The sequence below is a fragment of the Daphnia pulicaria genome, chromosome 4 (assembly GCF_021234035.1).
Source record: "Daphnia pulicaria isolate SC F1-1A chromosome 4, SC_F0-13Bv2, whole genome shotgun sequence".
In the NCBI taxonomy this organism is placed as follows: domain Eukaryota; kingdom Metazoa; phylum Arthropoda; class Branchiopoda; order Diplostraca; family Daphniidae; genus Daphnia; species Daphnia pulicaria.
The window spans coordinates 5581732-5604518 of record NC_060916.1 but is presented as its reverse complement, the minus strand read 5'-3'; the positions used below and the strand labels follow the sequence as shown (position 1 = coordinate 5604518).

The window sequence follows — 22787 nt, the reverse complement described above, 5'->3', positions numbered from 1 at the left end:
AGGCCAAGCCTGAATGAGCGCACTCGGACGTCCAAGTCAAGATTTAAAATGAAGAAAATGCGTCTATACTACTACACACAGTCTAGACATATAATTAATCGAATCATACGTAAATAGCCTCTAGGGTGTACGGTACAAAAGGTCTAAATAAAAAATGAAAGAAAACCTATAATAACTTGACTTTCATTTCTATTTCGGGTGTCTGAATGAAGCTTTATAATAAGCAAGATAAAGAAATGGGATGCTGAAAACGTGATATAACATTCCTCAATTAAAACGTTTTGAAGCATTTGAAATTGGATGAGAGCAGATAGATATAGCAGCTAGAACCTGACATCGTCACCTGGGGAAAACATTCAATTAAAACATTGCTATGCTCTAATTTGATGCACTGCAATGGCTGCACGATCTCGATCTCCTGTTTCATGTCAAGCTATACTATTATAGAGAGAGCTATAGGGGGTTAGAAGCACCCCGCAACCCCATAGAAATCTCACTAATGGCAAACAATCGCAGGAAATGTGATGAATGTATAATTAGAAATAACAATTTGTCTTCCTTGAAATGGGCGGGAAACTTGAAACCGTTGTAAATGGGGTTATAATTTCGCACACTTTACTATGGCGCAACGATAACATTTTAGAAAACAGTTTATAGATTAACTCTGGCAGATCAAGACCGCCAAAAGAAGTTCATGTCGTACAGCTTGAGTGCATATATGTTTCGCTTGTTCAGCAAAAGTTATCCCCGGCTCTACTTGTTAAAAGTTGCTCTATAATACGGTTGAGTTCTATAATGATGGTGGCAACTGGCAAGGTCTAAACTTGCTGGGCGCATACATATTCGCGGGTGAATTGTATACAACGGCCGAGAGGACCTCATTAACATGATCAAGACAACTCTAATTACTACCTGCTGGCTTTTCAGCATATCTTTAGTACTACGTTGAATGAATCGCAATAGACGCGAGCAACCAGCGGGAACAATACAGCTGCTGAAAACAACAGGTAGCTTAGCAGCTACCAGGCTAGCAGTCCCGGGAGACCCCGCGTGACTCCAACAAATGTCCAAAACGAGACGGGAAATGCAACGACAAGTTTTTCTATAGTTTTGAGTACACCAAAGTATATAATATATTAATATCTGCAATTGAATGCAGCGTTTCGCCGACATGGTGATGTCAAACTGCATCAGACTTGCCTAAATTGCTTTTCGGACTTGTTTCCTTGTCTGCTGAGATTAGCTTTGAGATGATTTTTGAACAAACGCGTCAGCTGGGTTATTGCGATCGTGACATTGAGAGTTGGATGTCGTCAAGTGAGTAGTCGTCGAAAATATGACGGAAGGAGATTGCCAGATGAGTAATGCATATGCTGCGCAGTTCAAACAAGGAGGAGAGAGAAACAAAATAAAAAGGTCAACACGAACTTTGCACTGCAAAATTCAAATGTTTCATCTCATCCGTCAACTAGACCAACAAGGCTTTCCATCGTCAAACAATTGAGCAAGATTTTCGTTCTGGATGGATCTGGCAGTGTATGATCCTTATATAACGTTTCATATACAGTACATGCTGTTCCTTATGTATTCTGCATTGATAGCAGCAGCAGCAGCAATCGTCTGTATTATATTGTCTATATAATGGCTGTTGGTTGACGTCTATACAGTCACGCGGATAACACGTTAGCTCCGCATGAGCAAATGTACTGAAAGTGGAGAGACACCACCACTCGACCGAAAAAGAAAAAAGGTTTCTGTACATATATCTCGTATAGCACTATATCTAGTTCCGTAATAACAACAAATATCTTTCACCGGTTCACCCACTTAGCGAACGAAAAGGACCTCCCCTTTTTCGGTTCTGACTGCTGCACATCAGTTGGTGCTTTCTGAGCCTATAACACATATTGACTTTGATCGTGCCAGGCTCCCACGACGTGCTGTGGAGGCCGTGACGCCAAAGTCAAACATGGAGTCAAATTCTTCATCAACAAAAGAAATCGTTGAATCCTCGACCAAATAAAAAAAAAAAAAAAAAAAAAAACCGGCGTGTAGATACAGCAGTTCATTGTTGAGCCTTGATTTCGTTTTCTTTCTTTGCTGGCAGATTGCTGCGCACTATATAATCCTTTACACTTATTTTGATGCCATGTCGGATCTTGTATATATAGTAGTTCGGTATTGTGGGACTAGATCTGATTTCATCTCCCGGCGGATCGATCATTGTCGACCGTGCCATATCCATCCGGACATATACTAGTCTGTATAGTCTATTGACAGCGGTATAGAAATAAAGCCAGCAGGAGGAGCGAAAAGGCGCTTTTGTTCTACTATATAGCTATACGCCTTCACCCGCGTCCGTGATGTGCGTGCTTACTTAAAGTCCCGATGGTTTACTTTACTCGACGGCTTACAATCCGTCCGGTTGCAGACATATTGACACATAGCACAGCGTATATAGACGAGAGAGAAAGAGAGAGGCCTAGGAGATTGGAACCAGATCCCTCCGCTGCACGTATGCCGGCCAGCTATTCCAATTCTGTTTTCCCTTATTAAAGAGATGGTTCTCAGGGCCTAGGCCTCAGACTGGCCTGGTCTACTATATATATATAGGTAGGCCCACATGTCAGCTATAGAGTCTTCTATACATCCTCTGATAGGTTATCTTTTGTTTTTCCTTCCCCTTTCAACTGTTTAATCAAAAGGGAGTGCCCTAGTTATCGTTGTTAGGAGTGTCCTAGTTATCGAGAACAAGAGTTGGGCATAGTTCATGGGAGCGCTCCTAACATGAACATGGACCGTACTAGATTGCAGCAGCAGCAGGAGTCTTCCTCCACCACCCAGCATCCAGAGTCAATCTTATATAATTATAGACCGCGCGTGCCCTACATATATTCTGAGACTGTATAGTCAATCCGACGACGACTAAAACATGTGCCTATAATACGTAGACGTATATGTATACAATCTAGATACATTTTACATATATAGCAGCTCTTTCAATGCTTTGCCATTTCAGGAGGGCAGCAGCAGACGGTGTCGATTAAATTGAGTTTGATGGTCTGTCTGGAGTCTGATGGGATCTCTGGTCCCGTTCGAGTCACTTGATATGCTAATGCGCGGAGAGATTACGGTGAATCAAACGTTTTAGAGGTGAAGCGATTCAGGCGTGAATGCTGCTGCTGCCGCGTCGCGTTTCAACGTGAAATACATGAAATCCAATGAAATCAATTCAGCGGATAATTTCATTCCATTTTCAACTTTTTCAAAGGTGTTTTTTTCTCCTTTTATATCCAGTCAGCCTATACGTACATTGCATTAGCATAGACGTTGGGGGAAGCTTGCTAGCTCTGTACGCGTGAATCCATTTATTGATGCGCTGACGTAGATTCCGGCCGACTGGGACCGTGTCTTTGTCAGTTGCCGGGCCCTAGTTGCTGCTGCTGCTACTGCGCGCCACTCATCTCTTCCATCAACCCCAGGGTATTGTTCTATTCTTTCCTTTATATAATCCAGCAGCAGCAGCCCAACCGTTTTTCGGCCTTTTTTCTTCTTTGGTTGACGGTGTCGTCTTCACCTCTTCATTTATCGCGCCCGTCTCAAACGGAGCGAATGGCCCACATCGTCGTCGCCTCAAGAGTCTGCACACACGGGCGACGTGGGTCTCTATAGCAAATAGGGCGCGTCAAGTGAGGCATCAGTAGTCGGCGGCACACACACGCACGCCCGCTGCTTATAAGAATAATGTGTCCGTGTGTCTTTTGACTTTGCCAGCAGCTGGCGACGCCCTCGCTGAATGATGTACGTTTAATAGGTTTTGATCAGATCGTTTTTCTTATGTGTGTGTGTGTCTCATCTCCCGCCGGCGAAAAGAAAAAGGGGCCAAAATAGCCGCAAAAACTGTCATCGTTTGTTATTCATATCAAATGACTCTTGAACATTTTGTTTTGCATTTTAGAGTGAATATATCAAAGGATAAAATATGCACAAAGGAGTGGGGAGTAATACTATTGGCCCGTGTGGGCTGCTGCTATACATTTCGTGCAATATCTGTCGGTTGGGTATATAAGAATGGGTGGGGTGTTGGTCTATGATATAACACGGTCCTGATTCATTGAATGGGAGGAGGAGGAGTGCAGCACAGGGCCGTTTGTTTGGACGAGGAGCGAATATGATTCTGCCTTAGAGCCGCTGCTATCTCTATAAATAAGAGTGTAGAGATGTTGTTGTATTTATAGATTTATAGTGTGGACAGGGCAGCTGCGTCAGATGGCCGTAGAAAGAGAGAGAGAGAGACGGGCGGGAAAAATAAGTGTCACGGCGGTATAGGTCAGTTGTCGCCGAGACTTTTTCTTATCCGGGCAGCGCACGCAAAATAAAGAGGCGGCAGCAAGGCACGGCACGGCACGCGCCGTTTCTCACACTCTATCAACACACGCACGCATACTATGAGCATAATATAACGCACCCTTCTTCTTCTTCTTCTTTTTTTGGACCCGCCGGAATAAATCTAAAGCCCAAAGGCCGTGTGCTGTGCATCGACGTTGCCTCAAAAAGAAGAAAAACAAAACATCCACAAACATATCCACCAAATGGCTGACATAAGAAAAGAATTTTGTTTTTTTGTTTTTTGGAAGAAAAGAATGAATGACAGCTTTAGAATATACCCCCACAGGGCTCATCAAGTAAATACTTTGGGTGAACAGGAACTTGTTATCTCTTTGTCTCCTCTCCATTCTTTTGCATTGGGGGAGGGGAGAAAGAAAGAAAAAATAAAAGCGGAGCAAGAGGGGCTGCTCCGTCGGATCATAATAATACATTATGGTTCGTCTATTTCCATCCAGACAATTCTTCTGACTCTTTTTCCCACGTTTCTTTTTTTTGTTTTCTTCTTCTAGGCTAGACATAACACGGAGAACATTTATTTGTATTGGATTCAAAGTGTTTTCTCAAATAGGGGGGAGAGCCTCTCTAAATGGATAGGATAAAATGTAGAAAAAGAAAAAGAAGAACTTGATTTTATTCGTTTTCTATTATTGTGGAGATGGAGACGTTGGATTTGATTATTTCGCCCATTTCTCTCTCTCTCGTGAATTGGACGGACTGCATGTCCAGCCAGTCTATACACTATATGAGCCGAGAAGAAAAGAATTTATACATAGAGCTGATGGTACATTCGTCTCCATTGCTTTATACGACTCCTTGCCCAAGACCGGACAAGGAGAATGGCTGGTTTTTCTTTAGAAAATCAAGATAAAGGATCTTCTGTGTATGTGGGCAGAGAGAGAAACTGGCCGGCAAAGTCAGCGCTATTATATAGGAGAGAATCGACAGGCATCTAGTTGGTTGGAGCAAGCTGTGTGTCGCTCAGTCTGTACGGCCACAACACGACACAGCGACTATAGAGGAACTATTCTGTATCTCTCGCATTCTATTCGTATGTACAGCCGACATAAATCTGGCCGAGTGCAAATCCCCAAAATGGTGCGCGCTATGTGGCTATTCGACAATCGGCACGCTCTCTCTACGGTTTGCTGAGACGTCCGGCCGACCCATCAGTCTCAACGTCGGGATGAATCAAACCCGAGCACTTTTGATATACGTAAACCCCAAAATATATTTTTTTCTTCTACTTTTTGTGTCTCTTATTCTTTTTTTGATTTTCCATTCAGCAGCTTTCAGCTTGGAAAATCTTATTCTTTTTTTCATTCCACGTCTGGAATTGCTGCGCATGATGTCATAGACGCCGAGAATCGACTTTTCACGCAGGAATTTCTATAGATGAAAAATGGGTCGACAGAGTGTTTCGCCATTTCGACAACAAAAGAAGCGAAAGAAAAAGAGAAGAAGAAAAAAACCCCTCAAAAGGTGGACTCCTCGCGGTTGATCCCCCCGCCAATTTGCAGCTGTAAACACAGAACGGCTAGGCAATTTTGTCCTGTACAACCCACACAGCAGAGTGTGTTTTCGATATACTTCACCATGTTTGGCCAAAGTTTTCTTCTTCGGGATGGTTGCGGGGAGAGAGAGAGAGGAAAGAAAAAACCCATTGACGCGTGGAAGATTAAGAGGGCGTTACCTTTTGGGCTGAAGTGAAAGAGTAGCTAATCATAGCCCACTCATTTTCAGGTGATAAAAAAATAACAAACTCTCGTCTATGCAGAAACGGAACTTGAATCAACTCTCGACTCCTTGAAATTTTATTGATTTTCTCCCTTTTGTAATAATATGACGAGAAAATTCTATATCTCTGTGCCAACTCCGACAATTCCCCCCAAAGCCATTTTCCATGCGGAATGAATGCGCTGTTGAAGGTTGCAAAATCCATTGATATTCATATAGTGGATCGTAAAAAAAAGGAGGAAAAAGAAGCAAGAAAGAAAAAGAAAATAAAAGCTGTTAAAGTTGAATGTTTCGCGATTCTCTGGCATTTCTTTTTTTCTTCTTCTTTCAAAAAAATGCCAATGTACGAGATAGTCGAGTCGTCGTCTATATTGCCGAGTATTTTATTCAAATCGACGGACTTGTGGTGAGGATAAGAGCGGCAGAGATGCCAGGAGCTTCAAACTAAGTATATACATAGATCAAGAATAACCTTCTTTTGATCATAATAAGCTCCAGAGTTTTCGCCGGGATGGCTCTTATTCTCTCTCTCTATATACACTCTGTGTTGTGTAAATAATGCAAATGCAATCCATTTTTATACTCTATTTCTAACAAGCCTTCCAGCAGATATATATTCCGCCCCGAAATTGAATCATCAAACATTTTGTTTCCCTTCTTGTTGATCCAATCAACTGTTTATGGGCCTAGAATTATGCAAAGCGGTTCATCAACCGAGAAATAGAATGAAACTACGTCATCGTCGGGGAGGGTGCGCTCCGTCATAGAGTTTATCAAAGAATTCATGCAAAGCAGCTATAGTGCTATACCTATTAAGGGACTCGTGAGAGAATTAAGCGAGAGACAAAATGTCTAAAAACGTTTTACCATAGAGGTATAGAACCTATGGGATATAGAATGGCGTTCTTTATCCTCTTTTGTTTGATTGTAATACCCTTGTTTCGTTCGGGATTAAGTGTCCTCATCACGCTGGCGAAGGGAATAAGCGCTTGGAAATAAAAAGAGCAGCAGAACGAGGCTAGGCGCGATTGGCTGGCACAGCTAGCATCAGCCCAGCACACCGCGCCCTGCTGTACATTCTATCTTTTGTTCGAGACGTTTTATTTTTTCTTTTGCTTATTCCATGATTGCTTCCATAAAAAGAGCGAGCAGCTTCTGCGAGAGAGTCTTCGCGTGTCGAAATTCGGCAGTGACACCGTTTCTTTTATTCATGGCCGCTCAAATGGCCAACGCGTATTACACACACAACAAAATGTCGTTGCGATGTTTGATGCTTATCGCCCGTTTTGGGGCGTTCCGTATATATCGCCAGAGCAAAGCAGACAAACTCTGGACACAATTTAACAACCAACAAAAGAATATGGGAGGGCTGAAAAGAAGAGCATCATCGCAACACAACAGCAACCGCAAAACAGAGGGCCGCCTTATATTCTATATCTGGCTGGTATTACAACCGCACCGCTCAGACAAAAGTTAGCGGTGCAATGGCGACTGCGAAATCATTGCAAAGAATCATTTCTTATCAGTATGCTGGGCAGAGAGTCAGCGCATTCCGACATGTTTTTATGATTGCCGTGCGGAATTATTGCGATGGAAATAAGAAAAAGAAAAAGAAAAGAAATAAATAAAGTCTTTCGTGAGTGGGCGCATCTCACGGGTCAAAATAACCACAACGAAGGCAACCGCTTTACGCGTATAACAGCCGACAGACAGAGAGAGTCGTCAACTCAAATAACACGCGATGATGCTGTATATATAGACGCATTAGATTTGTTTTATTTATTCATTTCCAAGTGCCGCAGTCTTCTGTATGCAGATCACGACGCGGTTCCATCGCCGCATTGCTAGCCTGCCAGCAGCATCAGCCTGTGCCTGTGTCTTTATCCCCCCGCGCTTACCCATTCCACCCACGAATATATTTATATATAAGGCTAGATTATTCGGCTATATAACTATACTACTAAAAAAACGGCTTCTAATATTATATATCTTCAGTCCTTTTGAGATGCTTACATTCAACTTTTTTCTATTGAGCTGGTTTATTTTTTTGCGCTCATAAATATTGTGAAAGCTGCCCAGCATATAACTGCAGCATGAAATTCATTCACGAAACACTTTGGGAAAAATTCTCCGCTGCATACTTCAAGTTCACCGACTGTGGTGCACGTCTTGATGCATTTGATTTGACATCTCACTGTCATTTTTTCTTATTTTTCATTCCTCGTTGAAGAAAGATCGACGTCGCCGCGGGTCATGTAGTACAACGCAACAATTGTGCGACAGACACAGAAATTCTTTTTTATTTATTTTTTTATTTCTGTTGCCCCAACGAGATGACATTCCAAATGCGAACCCACTCTTCTCGTCTTTCATGCCGTCGTCGTTCATATTATTATTAATTTTTGACTGATAAAATGAAAATATACAAACAACAAACTCACGGAATGTTTCGGCTGAATAGTATAGCTATTTGAAATTCGACGAACAACAAATAATATTTATAGCGTTTGTGCGATGCTGCATACAAGATCTTTTGGAATAATATGACCAAGCAAATATTGTATAGAGTATATACACAACTGCTTCACGCAATTCGAGCGCCGTCGTATCTATACCTTTCAACAATAGATAGGAATGGCCTTCGGCGTGCAAGTATCGAACCTCACCTTTATGCATAGACAACACAACACGTCGTAGATGGAGCTGTGCGCGTCCGTCTGTAATCGGTGTGAGTCATCCGAACTTGCGTAAACAATCAACAATCACAAGACAATAAGGTTTTTGAATCCGCCAATCGAGCCGAGTCGACTCGCAATAATAATATAGTAAACGCGCTCTATAATGAGTAGATTTCACGCCATTCAAAAGGAAAATATGGCCCGAATTTGTTTGGGTTTCCACAACATTTTCTTCTTCGTTATTTATGGCTTTCCTTTTATCTTGGCCTCTTTGGGACCATATACGTTTTTGTTTTCTTTTTAAGTTATATAGACTGAAATCATTTCACGTCGTGAGCGTGCGCGGACCCAGCCAACTAACGGGTCCGTCCAATGCGCTATCCAACACTTTTTTATCTCCTGATGACTATACAACCAAAACGCTGACATTGCAGCTTTTCTTTTTGCCAGCATCAACAATGAAGGTTGTTGCGTATACATACGGGAGAGGTTCAATCAATCTCAAACCATATGGTATAGAGAGAAAAAGTTTAAAACAAAAAGGCGGGAGAATAATAGTACTGCGTCACTGCTGCTGATATATATATTCCAGCAAACGCTGGTGCCGGGTTATTGCGTCGCAAAGGTGTGCGAGTGTGGTGCAAGAGTTTCTTCATTTTGGTTCTTGTATGTCCTCGCCTTATCTTTTACTACTCTTATAAATGTTCCTTGACTGTATAGTCTCGACTGTCAAATAGTAAGTGTCCTATACTGCCCAGGCGCCCACTCAAGAGTCAACCTCTGCTGGTGTACGTTGCCATTTGAAAAAAAAAATGAACGCCTTATTTACACGACAAATGGATGGGCCTTGGACTTGACAGTTGGTAAATTTTGTCCCCGCAACTCTTATATAATCTTGATGGAAAACTGGAACAAACGCAAGTGAGGGAATTGGGTACGCTGTCACGAACTCCATGAGGCAGAACACAGTAGCTATAATAGACCACACGACAGATGTTGTCTGCCGACGAGGGAAACCGAAAATGGAAAACTGGGCACAATGAGAGATGGAAACAAAATCCACAACGCATGACATCCAAGAACTATGGACTTTCAAATTGAATTTCAGCCAAAGTTTGAACATCAACGAAGAGATTTATTATTATATAAAGCTGGCTGATATAATAAATTCACTCCAAAGTCTACAGACACATTTTTTAAAAACAATCTAGACGAAGAGGAAAACTTGGTTTGTTCCACTAATTAACTTTTGATCATGCATCCCAACCAATTATTAATTGAAACTCGCTAAAAGCTAGCTAGCTATTTTTTATTCATATAGAAACATACACATATGCGCTGTGTGATTAAGCGCAAACAATCTTTTAAAAAAAAACTGAATTTTGACTGAATTGTTGAATTCTAAGCGGATGATGCCAAAAAGTTGGCCGATGATGACGCACCGCGTACGAAAAACAGGGATGAGTAGAGTATAGTTGCCTTCATCGAATATTCAACAAAGCATCAGACTTTGGCCAAATTGATTATGGGCGAAGGACTGAAACTATTCGTCCTTGCAAGGACGCCGCCGTGTCGTCCTTTTCTATTCTGAAATGTGGAAATCGATAAATGCTGGCGACACACACCCGATGGCCTTTTAAATAAAAAAAAAACATTTTCGGGACGCCATCAGCATCAGACCGTCTTCTTCTTGAAGATATTGTGAGTCACCCGAAACGAAACAGGCTTGCCCATAATAATCAAACGTGCGTCCATCCTTTTCCGCCTTTCGGCTATTTCCTTATTCACGCAGCAAAGGTATATTACACCATGACATGAATAACGCAAGTGCGTTATCTATACACGCGCTGCTACGTTATTGCGGTGATGCTTTCTCTCTCTCTCTCTCTCCTTGCAGCGTCCGCTTATTTCACTGTTAGCATCCGCCTGTCTCTCTCTGTCCCTGTTCTGTTCTGTTTTGTATGCACATGATGCGCGATACGATCTGGGGCAACGAACTGACTAAAAGGTCGGCTCACAGTATATCAAGGTGCGATCCAGAAACGAGAGCGCAGCATTGCGTCGCTTCCTGTTTCAAATATACCAATCAGAGAGTGCGCACACCAGGCGTGGGTTCACGGCTCTGGCGCTTTAGGCTCGTCATCGAAAATCAAAAGAGCCCGCGAAAGTCCGTTTCGGTGTCACATCTCTTAATCTACTACACTCTAACCCGATTTCGGTACACTTTTGGTTTTATTTTTGAAATTCCCTTTTTGTTTTACACGCGCGCGTCGAGCGGATGTGTGCGCTCACTGTGACGCTTCACCGCAAAAAAACCCGATGCCGGCGCGACATATCTTCGCGAGTTTCCTTTTTAATTTCTTATCTGACGTGACTCCATTTCCTTCTCTTTTGTAGAGTTCACGTCTCCTAGAAATTTTTCTTTTTTTTATATAAGTGGAGAAAAATAACGAAGGAAATTGCCGACACTCTTTTGTCCCTCCAAAGTGCCCAAATTCTTTGGAAAAAAAAGAAATCTCGAAACAATATTTCATTGCTGGAAAGAAAAACAACGCTCGTGTGCACGGGTTGCTTTTGCTTATAGTCGAGTCCCTGGAACTCGACTGACTTTTCATTCCGTAATAATGACCGAGAATTCTTGACTGTCTGACTGATTTCGTCGTTCGTGCGTCCTTGTATTTGTCATTTATAAATCTAATTGAAATGCGCGCTACTACAAGGATATGCGGGACGTCAATCTATAAGCGAACAGTGATCTTTTCCTTTTTGCCATGAAAATCCGATCCGATGTCGTGATGATGAAAGTTGACGCCGTCGATCGATAAACGAAATGTCACGGCAAACAATAAAGTGAGCTGATCAAATTCTCGGCTATCTGCCAATAATATATCGAATAGGCTTTATTTTCGTTCAGAAGTAAATCAGTTTCTCCCAGAAATGTTTAGAATAAAAACGAGAACTGATATAGACGAACGAGCGAAAACGAGTCGTGTGTATTCGCATGCGATGGCGCTGTAACTTCGTTCGTGCTCCGCATTTTTTGTGGCGCTTTTTTTAAAAAGAAAATTTGGCCTTTTGTTATTTAGCACTATGAATGCTTGAAAAATTTCATTATTCGGACGGCGATGAGACTTGAAAAACAAGAAAATAGCGTGCTGCAATTGTATTTGCAAAACATCAGCATAATATCGCTTATTATTATCCCATAGTGGCCAACGTGAATGTCCGCAATTACGCAATCTTCACGAATAAAAATTAATACGAAATTTTTTGAATTTCTATTCAGCGAGATTTTACTGGGAATAAATCACGCACTAAATAGGTAAATGTTATTTTTTTTTATGGGAAAAATTTATCTTATTCAAATATATTATGAAGTCCATAAAAAAGAATTGAGTTGGTTCAAGTTCCCCGTTCTTGGATCTTTACGCGGTAGAAAAAACCACGACACGGCCCCGTAGAAAATCTCGAAAATTTTATTTCATTGCACGAGTAATTAAATTTATAGCCTTGCGATGGGCTATACGCGCTGGAACTTCTACGTCCATTAAAAGTTATATAGCTGAGCCCAAACTTACTGTGAATCGCTTCATTAGTATAAAAAAAAAGAGTATTCGAATAACGGCAAGATGGGCAGGCGATAAACGTAATTTATACACTCTGTGTGTTGTATTCATTGGAATTCCTGGCCAAACTTTTGGCTGAATTTCTTGCACCAGCAGCAGCTGATTGGTGCAGTTTATTCAATAATAGCCACACCGTTATATATTTTCGCAACGGTCGCGGTCGTCATTGGTCCAGCACCCTTATGGACATTTTCGCCATTTGCAACATGATGCACGTACGCACCAGATTTTCATCAAGTATTTGGCTTTATTGACAGTGAAAATCTAATTAATAATAACGCCCAGAGACACCAGAATATTACTATATAGGACGGCGACACACACACACATAGTGGGTCAGCAAATGGACGCGTGATTCAGCGGAGCGGTTCCAGTCGTCATCAGGTCCCTGTCCCGGCGCCTATAGTCTACTTATATACAGGGTGGGTGGGTGGGGGGCTTGTCCGGTAATTGTCGTCGCTAGTTTCCGACCGAACAGGAATGAATCTTGTTTTCCACATCTCTCTTTTTCGTCTATTCCTAAAGAATCCTTGCGAGTTACGAAGGGGAGACGCGAACGAATCAAAGAGACTCGGCGGCTGGACGGATTTCCGTGAATCGCGCCCGGCCGACTGGGGTCACGCGGATGAGGCAACTGCCGTAAAAGAAGAAAAAAGAAAAAAAGTAGTCGACGGCGTATAAAAGACAACGCAATAGAGCTTCTCTTGTTTTCCCTCAATGCACCCAAGACGAACGAAGGGACAGCAACTTCTTCTTCTTCTTCTTAGTTCTTGTTATTGTCTGTCTCTTGTAGTCTTTCTTCAATCTATTCGCTCAGCAATCTGGGAGATAACGCTCGGCTTTTCTCGGTCTAAAACTGATGTGTCGCTTTTAGCAAATTGTCATTATATTTACGGAGCCAAGTCACAGCGCGTTGGATCAGCACACAGGGCTGCTGTATACAAGGCTGGGCTGCAATCTCTATATGAATCAACTCCCTAACGCCAACAAAGGGAGAAGTTGTGTGTCTTTTTCTGATTGGTGTTGACGTCACGTCGAGTAGAGAGACTCGCCCTTTTCACTCATCGTCTCCCCGTCGACAAAACCCTCGGACTTTCAATGTCACGCCAAAAGCTTTTGGCGTGTTCAGAGCAGACACACGTACCTATATTTAATCCCAAGTGGAAAATGGTTGCAACGCAATTTCGGGACTCGATATTATAGAGACACAATCAGCAGACTCCGAGAAAAACTCAACGTGTCGGGCAACGGAGGGGAGTTGACAGTCTACACCACCACCGCCGAGTTGAAAGCTGTTGACTGTTGTTTTGCACTTTTGCAGTTAAAAGAAACGCCTCTCTCTTTTTGCTTTCCATCTAACGGGCACAACACGAGGCCCCAATTGAACGTGATGGATGACTTATTACTCTGCTATACGGCGACGACGACTCACTCCCGCCAGTCCATCCATTTCTCTCCCGCTCCCCTTTTTTTTTCTTCTTCTCCTCCTCCCGAACCGGCTATTTATTTATTTGTCACTATTATACATTTGTTTTGATTTTTTCCAATTTTTATTTTTGCATACAGCCGAAAAAATTGGCATTTTCCTTTGGAATCTTAAGTATTCAAATGAGGAACGATCTCACATGTAATGATGAAAACAAATTTTCGCTTCTCTGTCGAGTAGAGAATAGGCGCGTTTTTATTTATTTGACTGAGTGCGTGTGTGTGCGCGATGGAAACGAGGGGCGTTACCATCTTGACGTCACGGCGCCGTCTAAACTATTAATACAATAAATAAATAGAAAAAGAAGTCGATGAGGATGAAAACAACGTCTCTGCTGTGAATAGCCCAGCACGCTGCATTCACTATTTTTTCTTTTGCTTTTTTTTCCTGAAACAAAAATTGGCCCTGTCCGTCAACCATCATTTACACACCCTTGTATAGATGCGTGTTGGCTAAGAGCCAGGTCCGCATACACCCTCGTCCCTTACACCCATTCTTTTCTTTGTCTCTCATCATCTTCAGCACGTCATTTTTATTTTTTGTTTGGTTATTACACTGCAGCATTTGTGTTGAAAGGTTCAACAAGACGAAAGAGTATATGTAGAGACCAAGAATTCTCCACGTCCGTCATATTATGTGCCACACGAACTCAATTGGCTCCGACGTCTATTTTATCGGAGACTTTTATTGCGCGATGAATATAACGACGATCGGGACGATTGAAACTCTTTGGATAAATGAGCTCCAAGTACATTATACTATATAATATACTCTACATTTACTAGGCTGCTGGGCATATAACAGGCCGTTGGCTGTTTTGACAATTCGGAGAAACGACGAGATCTGTCTGTACAAACAGTTCGGCGTATGAAGTTTATCAAGTATGCGCAGGATAAACATTTTGACATGGCGGATGTAATACTCCCGCCATATAAGGAGAGAAGGAGAATCATGATAATAAGCTACTATATAGATATATGTCTAATGCATAACGATATTAATACTGGACTTACACATGGTTTCGCCCAGGTACCAGACGCCGGGAGTGGAATGCAGTTCGACGAAACCGGTCGGCAGGCAGATGAGGATGACTAGGAGGTCGGCAAGGGCCAAATTGACCAGGAAAATGTTGGTCGAATTGCGCAGATCTTTGCTGTGGGCGATGACGATGGGGACGAGGACGTTGCCGGTGATGCCCACCAGCAGGATGATGCTCATGATGGTCACGGTGGCGATGTAGGTCGACGTCGAACCGGCCAGGTCGCCCTCCATGCCGCTCAGCGACGGACCGATGCTGGACAGCAAGTCGATGCCATCGCTGGGGTCGATCATGGTGACGGTGCTCAACCCGACAACGACGGCCGGGTCACCAACGCTTATTCCACCAGCCGACGACGACGACAGGGGACCTGATCCGACGTCGAGGCCGGATCCGCCGCCACTGCCGGCCGCGAACCAAAGACCCAGGCCGCTCCCGTCAATTCCTTCCGCATCTTCTCCCCAGGGCAGTAGGGTTGATGGAGTCGATCCATGGCCGATGCTCCCGTTCGTCACTTGCTCCATTAGCCAACTCGTCTCTTTGAGTCTTTTGCCACTCTCGTCGCTACTTTGGCGGGTGTCTTTCTGACGTGGAGTGGAGTGGAGATATGGGCTCTTCTCTTCTCGCTCGCTCACTTGATGCAACAACTTGAATGGAATCGCCGTTGGGCAATACGCAAATGAGCCACTATTATACACCGATCGCTATTTTAAATTATACCAGCACACAAGTTTCACAGTTGCGATTCGAAACTGATTCGCCAGTCCAGTCCAACAAGAAATTTCAAAAAGAATAAGAAGAAGACGAAGAAGAAAAGTTGTTAATCACCCGGGACACGCGAGATGGGCGAGCTGTCGACTGTGGCCAAAAATGAGCTAGCGCATTGGTTGCTGGGACGCAATCAAAAGTGCTGGGTAGAAACGCGCAGCCAAGTTGGAACGTCGACGAAGTGTGTCTGCTGTAGTTGTAGTTGTTGTTGATTAAACTTCATGTAACCCTGACGAGGTGCCAGACAACAACGGTCGTTTGATCAGGGCGGCGATCTTGGCTCCCAAATAACCGGACACAGAATCGAGAGTCGAGTCTCACCAACGGACTGTAGGAGAAGAAGGAGGATGTCGAGGCGCCGAAGAATGCCATATCACCACAAACACCTGATTCGACGCACTCCTATCAAGGCCTCTCAGTGCCTAATTGTCTGACGATGTGTGAGAGGATAAAATAACATGTAACTCATATTACGGCGCCGATTATTGTAGAAGCGGACGCACAGAGCGGACGACCTGCAGCACCGCCTTCGAGTGATGACAGCAGCGCACTGATAAAAAACACACGGGGCGACGTCGATGTTATAATCGCCCACGCTGGTGGCCGGCCGGCCTCTCTCTCTCTGCTGCCAGCCCAGCACAACAGCAGCGGCAGCACTGGACCTATAGACCAGAGAAAAACTCGCACAGCCCCTTGATCTATTATGTTTGTAATAGCTCGTGATAAATACACGGGCGGGATAAATGTTTGTTGGTTTGTTTTCTCACCAAGTCTTGTCGCACAGTGGATCTGTGAACGACTGAGTACCGGATAGTCTGGCGACTTGTTTCTTAAACCGTATAGAGCAGCAGCCGCAGCAGCGGGAGTGTGTAGAATTGAACGAAGGGGGAGGGGAAAAGAATAGAACGGGATTGTGGTGGTGGTGGCGCACAGAGAGAAGGAAAGAGAATGGCAAACTTTTTCTCTGACACAACAGCCCAGTCGACATGTAAGTATAACGTACGTTTTGAGTGTAGTGTGTGTACCTCGGCGGTTATTTTTTTTTGGGGGGGGGGGGGGGGGGAGGGGGTTGTTGTCGAAGCTTTTTTGGCGCTTGCTCCGGCGTTACACGGTGAACGGAGCAGCGAAGAATGAGAGAGGCTGGACAGAGTGTTCAGTGCCGATGGGAGACTCTGTCTCTCTTTTTTCTTTTTCTTTTCTTTCTCGACTCGGCGTGTAGTGACGCAAGGTGGTCACGTGAGCCGGCTCCTCCCACATTTCTCCTTTTTCTTTATTCTCTTTTGACTTTTTTTTTTTACCATCATCTTTTATTTGCGCCTTCTGCATTTCTCTCTTTATATTCTTTATCTTTTCTTTTTCTTTTTTCTCTCTCTCGCTCGGCCTATGTGATGAGCGGCGGCCTATGTTATGGCAATCTGTAGGGACTCTCCGGAGAGAATTGCGGAAACCCAATGAGAGAAACACGACGATGCGTCATATTAAGCCTACCCATAGATCTATCAGAATATACTATAAGGAATACTGCTGGTGAAAGAGCTCGTTACAAGAACTCATCCCCCCATCGTCCCGGGCTTGACGACTCCTACAGCAGCAGCAGCAGTCAAGCTCGAGCCGATATCTAACAAGGCCGGCAGGAGCAGCAGCAGCAGCAGCAGCACGGGATATAGAATGTCTTATAGTACATGCTCTACTGCTCGCACAATTTCTAGCCTCCTTCCTGTGCTCTTCTTATCATCATCTCCACAAAATGTATCTATATACGTATGTGTGTGCGTGTGGAGTAGGAAGAGTCAGTTCAGACAACTACATGCGCCCACCCCCTCCCATACAGTCCATGAATAGCCCTTAATGCTGTTACGTCAGTCAATTTGGGAATTTCGTCTAGCGTGTATCTACGTTCCTTTTTTTTCTCTCTGTACCGACCACACATACCAACAGCCAACACAAAGCCAACGGCGATGGGATTTAGCGAAGAATTAGAGCCCAAAAAGAATTGTGACGAACAGCGCGAAGTGTTATTATAAATGTCAGGGATCATCACGTCGGTTGTGACGATGATGATGACAGCCAAAACATAAAAAAGAACTCGGGAAAAGATTAGTGTAGTAGAGACCGCTGCAAGGTAGTAGTTATCTTCGATTGCTGTTGCACGCCTTATATATCCTCGCCATCTTATTGTAGACAGGGCTAGATTTGTCTTTTATTTCTTTACGGGTGGACGCCAATATTAAACGGAATTGGGTACAGCCTAAGTATAAGCCCAGCTGTGGGGGGAGAGACAACAAACCGAGCCCAGAAAAAACCGCATCTTCATCCAGCGCGTTAAGATGTTGCGAGAGTACACCCTGAAGCCACCATGCAGGCCTGTCATCAGTATACATGGCGTGGCGAATCTTTTGTGTAAAAATAACGATTACAGTAAAGGGGGGAAAGAATGGAGCCAGAATTTGAAGGGAGGATAAAGAAAAATAATAAAAAAAAGGATATATTTTCTTATGTATAGAAACTTTCGTCATTAGCCTATATTATGCTTCCAGACAGTATTATATTATAGTGTGTATATCCGGTATCTGTACATATATTTGCACAAGGCGGGAAAAAGAGTCTTTATAGATCGTGGCCAACTGTGTATTGCGCATCAGCGTGTTGTGTCTTATTGTTGTCGAACACTTTTCGCGTTATAAAGGAAGCAGCTATACCAGAATATATATAAGAAGATGAACTTGTTATCACTCAGCTTTGTATCTTTTTGGATGGTTTTCTTTTATTTCTACTTTTTTTGTGCGCATTTTTTTCCCTCCCCGAAAATTCCTTTTGCTTCTCCATTCCTGCCACGAAAATGCCAAATGAAGTGTTGGGAATGAATAGCTTCATAGAGCCAGTCAGCCAACTAACTTGACAGCTCTCCCCCCAACCAAGAGAGGAGAGCTCCAACTACGGCCATCAGATACCGGCCCAGCAGGCACGAGGCTGATGTGTGTGTCTATGTTTCAGACCTATATCGATGGGGAAATCGGGGAAAAAAGGGAAAACTAAATTACTTTATCGATCAACTTCTATTTCTCTTTTTTTTTTGTAATTCTCTTTTTGGGCCACCGCCCGATTCCAGTAAATTGGCGTTTACAAATGAGGCTGAATAAGACGAGAGACGAACGGACATGTTGACTCGGTTATCACAACAAAAGAAGCTCACAAGGAAACAAAACAAATAACATTAAATTTGATTCCAACCGCCGGGCTGCTGCGCCCGCCAGCGTCATTAGTGATGTTCGGTAATCATTGGTATAATGGTGCACCTGTGCGGCGCGACCCAGCAGCCAGCGTGACACGCTCCGTTCATATAATGGAATTCACGACAATTTAATGGTAATAAAGATTCGTGCCGATAGTAAAACAAAACTGCCGGTTTGGCATTTTTGTGTATATGCACACTTTTGCAATCAGCCAAATAACGAACGGATCGAGGAATTTGGTTGTCGGCCTCACTGGAAAGTGGCAAACGATCAAACGGGAAAAAAACTGAATCCGTGTTCTATCGAGGTCATGGTTGCATACAGCTGATGCTGCTGTATAGTACATGCGATTTTTTTTCGTTCCGTACGATTTCACGAGAACGATAGGTTCAATGGTTCACGCACGGCCGTGCAGCATACGTCCAGCACAGCCCTTGAGAAAATCTCGAATGCAAATATTTGATAATAGGCTGACCTACTGTTTTTTAAAAAAGGCGCCCGATTGCAACTCTACTACACACACATTGAGCTGCTGAAGGAACATGGAAGAATAAAACGAGAGAGAGAAAAGTGAACCTGTCAAAGGAGAAGCTCGGCCCAGGCTGACGGTGATGAATTGATTCGCGTTTCTCATTTTGTGTTGTGTCTTACTGTCTTGTTCCTTTTATTCTTTGCGCACTCCTTTTATTCGTTATGTTCTCTCGCGCTCATTCTTCTTCTTCTTCGTCTTTCACTGGTTTAGGCCAAATTCTCACTTTTCCATCTAGCGTCTAGACACGATCAGCGTGCGTGTCAGCCGTAGACAACTCTATATGCGCTGTGTGTGTGTGTACAGTACACAGCACTCCACCTATAGACGTCATCTCGAAATCGAAACGGCTTGCCAGTTGTATCTATTTACGAAAAATCGGAATTTACACCCGGTGGCGGATAGTACGCGACAAAAGTTTCTCTTCGCAAATAAATAATTTTAGAATTTCTTTTTGTGTGCAAAAATAAAAATAAAATGGCCACATATTCTTCGGTCTGGCAAACCTCTACTTAACCGCTACACACACACTCAGTCACTAATCAGTCTTGCTGGCATCGTTATATTCCAAAACGAAAAGCAGCAAGGATGTCAAAAACCAAAGTAAATTATTTCATTTCTTTTTAATTTGGATGACAAAAAAAAAAAAAAGTAAAAACGAGAAGCCAAATTTAAACCTCTGCCACTTAACAGCTAGAGAGCTAGACGGACCTCTGCTGGTTTGTCATTTTCGAGAGAGGAAATTGGCAACACTCGAGAGAAAGAGAGAAGAGCGTGTTGACGCCCACTCTTGTCAAGCCTCTGCATCCGTGACCATTTCAAACGGCTTCGTTCTATGTCATCGAGACAGGCCGCACTCGATTTCGCTACCTAAAACTTATTAAATCAACAGTAGGGTATACATTATACGGGAAGGGAGGGGGGGTTGTCCGTGGGATGATCCCGTTTGTTTTTATTCGCCATCTAGCTCTAAAGCTTGGGCAGGGTTCGTTAATCATCATTTCTCATCCAGACTACGCGACTATTTCATTAAGGATTGGCGACTAGTCTTTTATACAAGTTGCTGCTGGTGACTGTGAGGGCTGTCGACAGCAAAGCAAAAGAACTCACAAGTACGTATAAAACCAATCCTCATCGTGAGCGCGAGCGGTGTGTGTCTGGCGTCATTTGTTATGTTGTCACGGCCTCGCAGACAGTGAGCGATTTGTTAAGGGACAAGCCGAAAGGGAAACATCTCAACCTCGTTTCGCAATTCCCGCGCTACTGGCTGGCTGGCTGGCTGGACGCGGCCATCAGCACAGGAAGAGTCTACTCGTCGTCTATACACACTAGACCATCTAAACTGCTGGAACACGACACCCCAGTGTGTGTCCATATACCTCTATATAGATGTCTGCTGGCGCCCTGGTACATGTACGTCACGACTATTGGGACCGACAGTCCCATTGTCAGTCACGCGTGAAAAAGGAAAAATCGTCCACGACTCAACAGACATCCCATCAGCGGATTCGTAAGAAAACCACTTCCCTTTTTAGAATTGCATAGCAAATAGCGGCGAGACGCTTAAGTCGAGATCGATATACTTTGCCAATATCAGCAACGGAAACGAAGAAAAGAAATCAAATCCATTTGACCCACCCATTTTTTATTTGCTTTCTCTGACCTTTTCTGCCTCGCCCAGATTCACTATCCCCCGGCCCATCATATTCCGGAACCGATAGCCTTACCGACAAAAAAAGAGGAAGAAAAAATTGCTATGGAAATAATAATAAAAAAAAGAAAGAAGGAGGAGAAAAAATCGATAGATTCTGGCGCATATTCCAGACGTATAAGTGTGTAGAGACTGAAAAGGCCACTACGGTGTATTATCATTACGTCACTCAAGCTCCACGCTCTTCTAATCCCATCCACAAACACACACAAATAATATAATCCCGAAATCCTTTATTCACACTTCGCAGACTGCTGACGGCGCTAAAGCCTATTACTCGTAATAACTAACCCATAGGTGAAACTTCTCCTATTGGCTGGAGAATGATTGAGAAAGTCGGGGTCAAGATTCAGACCAGCAACAGTATAGACGTTAATTTATAACAAGAACAAATAATGCTTTTATATAGCCGTTTACATGCGGTATTTAACGGTCTGGCCCGGGTTTGGTGTTTAACTACACATATAGACGATTTGATTTGAATAGATTCGTTGAATTTATGTGAACCAATTGCGAATGGACAGAATGGTCTGCCCCGCAAGGCTCTTATGAGGAGTCTGATCCGCCATAAACTTGCACAAAACGCAGCCGGGCATTGCAGCAAATGTATTTTGTTAGTTCAACCGTTGCCCGTTGGCTACTTTATCCAGTATCCTCGTCGTCTGTATATGCTCCGATTCCACCGCTCAAAATCAATGAATGCTGGACCCGCAACTTGGATTCAGTCATTACACAAATAGTTAACAATTGTCCAGGAATAGGATTTTGGGTGGTCAACGCCCTTGCGCTTGTTAGTACTCTGCGTTTACCGCTGTTGGCCAATCTCGGTGCGCTAGTACCGCGCATTACAGTGGGCGTGCAGACTCTCGTAACGATGGCAAAACTGTGGGGCTGCTGCCCATACGAAAGATACTTGGGTGAGTCTATACATTGCTGGGTGGTGGTTTTTGTCGCTGTGCTTTCTAAACCGGCAGTATATAAAATAGAGTGCTTGAGAATTTCTTTTTTTTTGTCCCCTTTTCCTGCAATCCAAGCAGTCGGTGATGTCAATCGTTCAACCGCCCCATGCCTGACTCTAGACGAGCCGGAGGAAGTTTATCCGCAAGAACATCTGCCAACTGTCGCAAAAATGAAGGCTCTCTCATGCCTTGGCAACCGAGGCACCTAGTGACTGGCCGGCAGCACAGCTCCTAAACATTCCACATCTCGTCTTTCCCTTGCTGCTGCTGCCACATAGTCCGTTCTGCGGCTTGCTAAAAATAACGGCTATGGTTATATGCTTGTCGTAAATATCATCATAATACGCCCGTTTTCCGACTGTTTTTATCTGAAAATGAGGATCCCTTTTTACGATGTCTAGTTTATTAGTTATTAAGCCAGAAGAGACGGAGGCATTGTATTTAGAGGATATGTCTTCTTCTTTTTTCTTCTTTCTTTTTTCTTTTCCTCATTTCGCAAATCACGACTCATCCATTATTGCCGAGCGCATTCCGTTTTCTCTCACTCGGCGATCAGCACAGCAGCGCGGGACTGTGTGTCCAACAGTTTGCCCATTTTTTATCCACTGCACGGGAGTGTGTATATAACACGAACA

The 22787-nt window shown here is 43.5% G+C and overlaps 1 protein-coding gene across 1 annotated transcript in view; it reads right to left on the bottom strand.

The window, feature by feature from the left end:
* LOC124335838 (thyrotropin-releasing hormone receptor-like) overlaps positions 1–17763 on the bottom strand; it is a 30814-nt gene extending 13051 nt beyond the window's left edge. Inside the window, exon 1 of the mRNA XM_046789321.1 lies at positions 14927–17763. Within this exon, the coding sequence (XP_046645277.1) occupies positions 14927–15476 (550 nt within the window). The 5' untranslated portion in view covers positions 15477–17763. The remainder of the gene's footprint in view (positions 1–14926) is intronic.
* Between the last annotated feature and the right edge of the window lie 5024 nt (positions 17764–22787).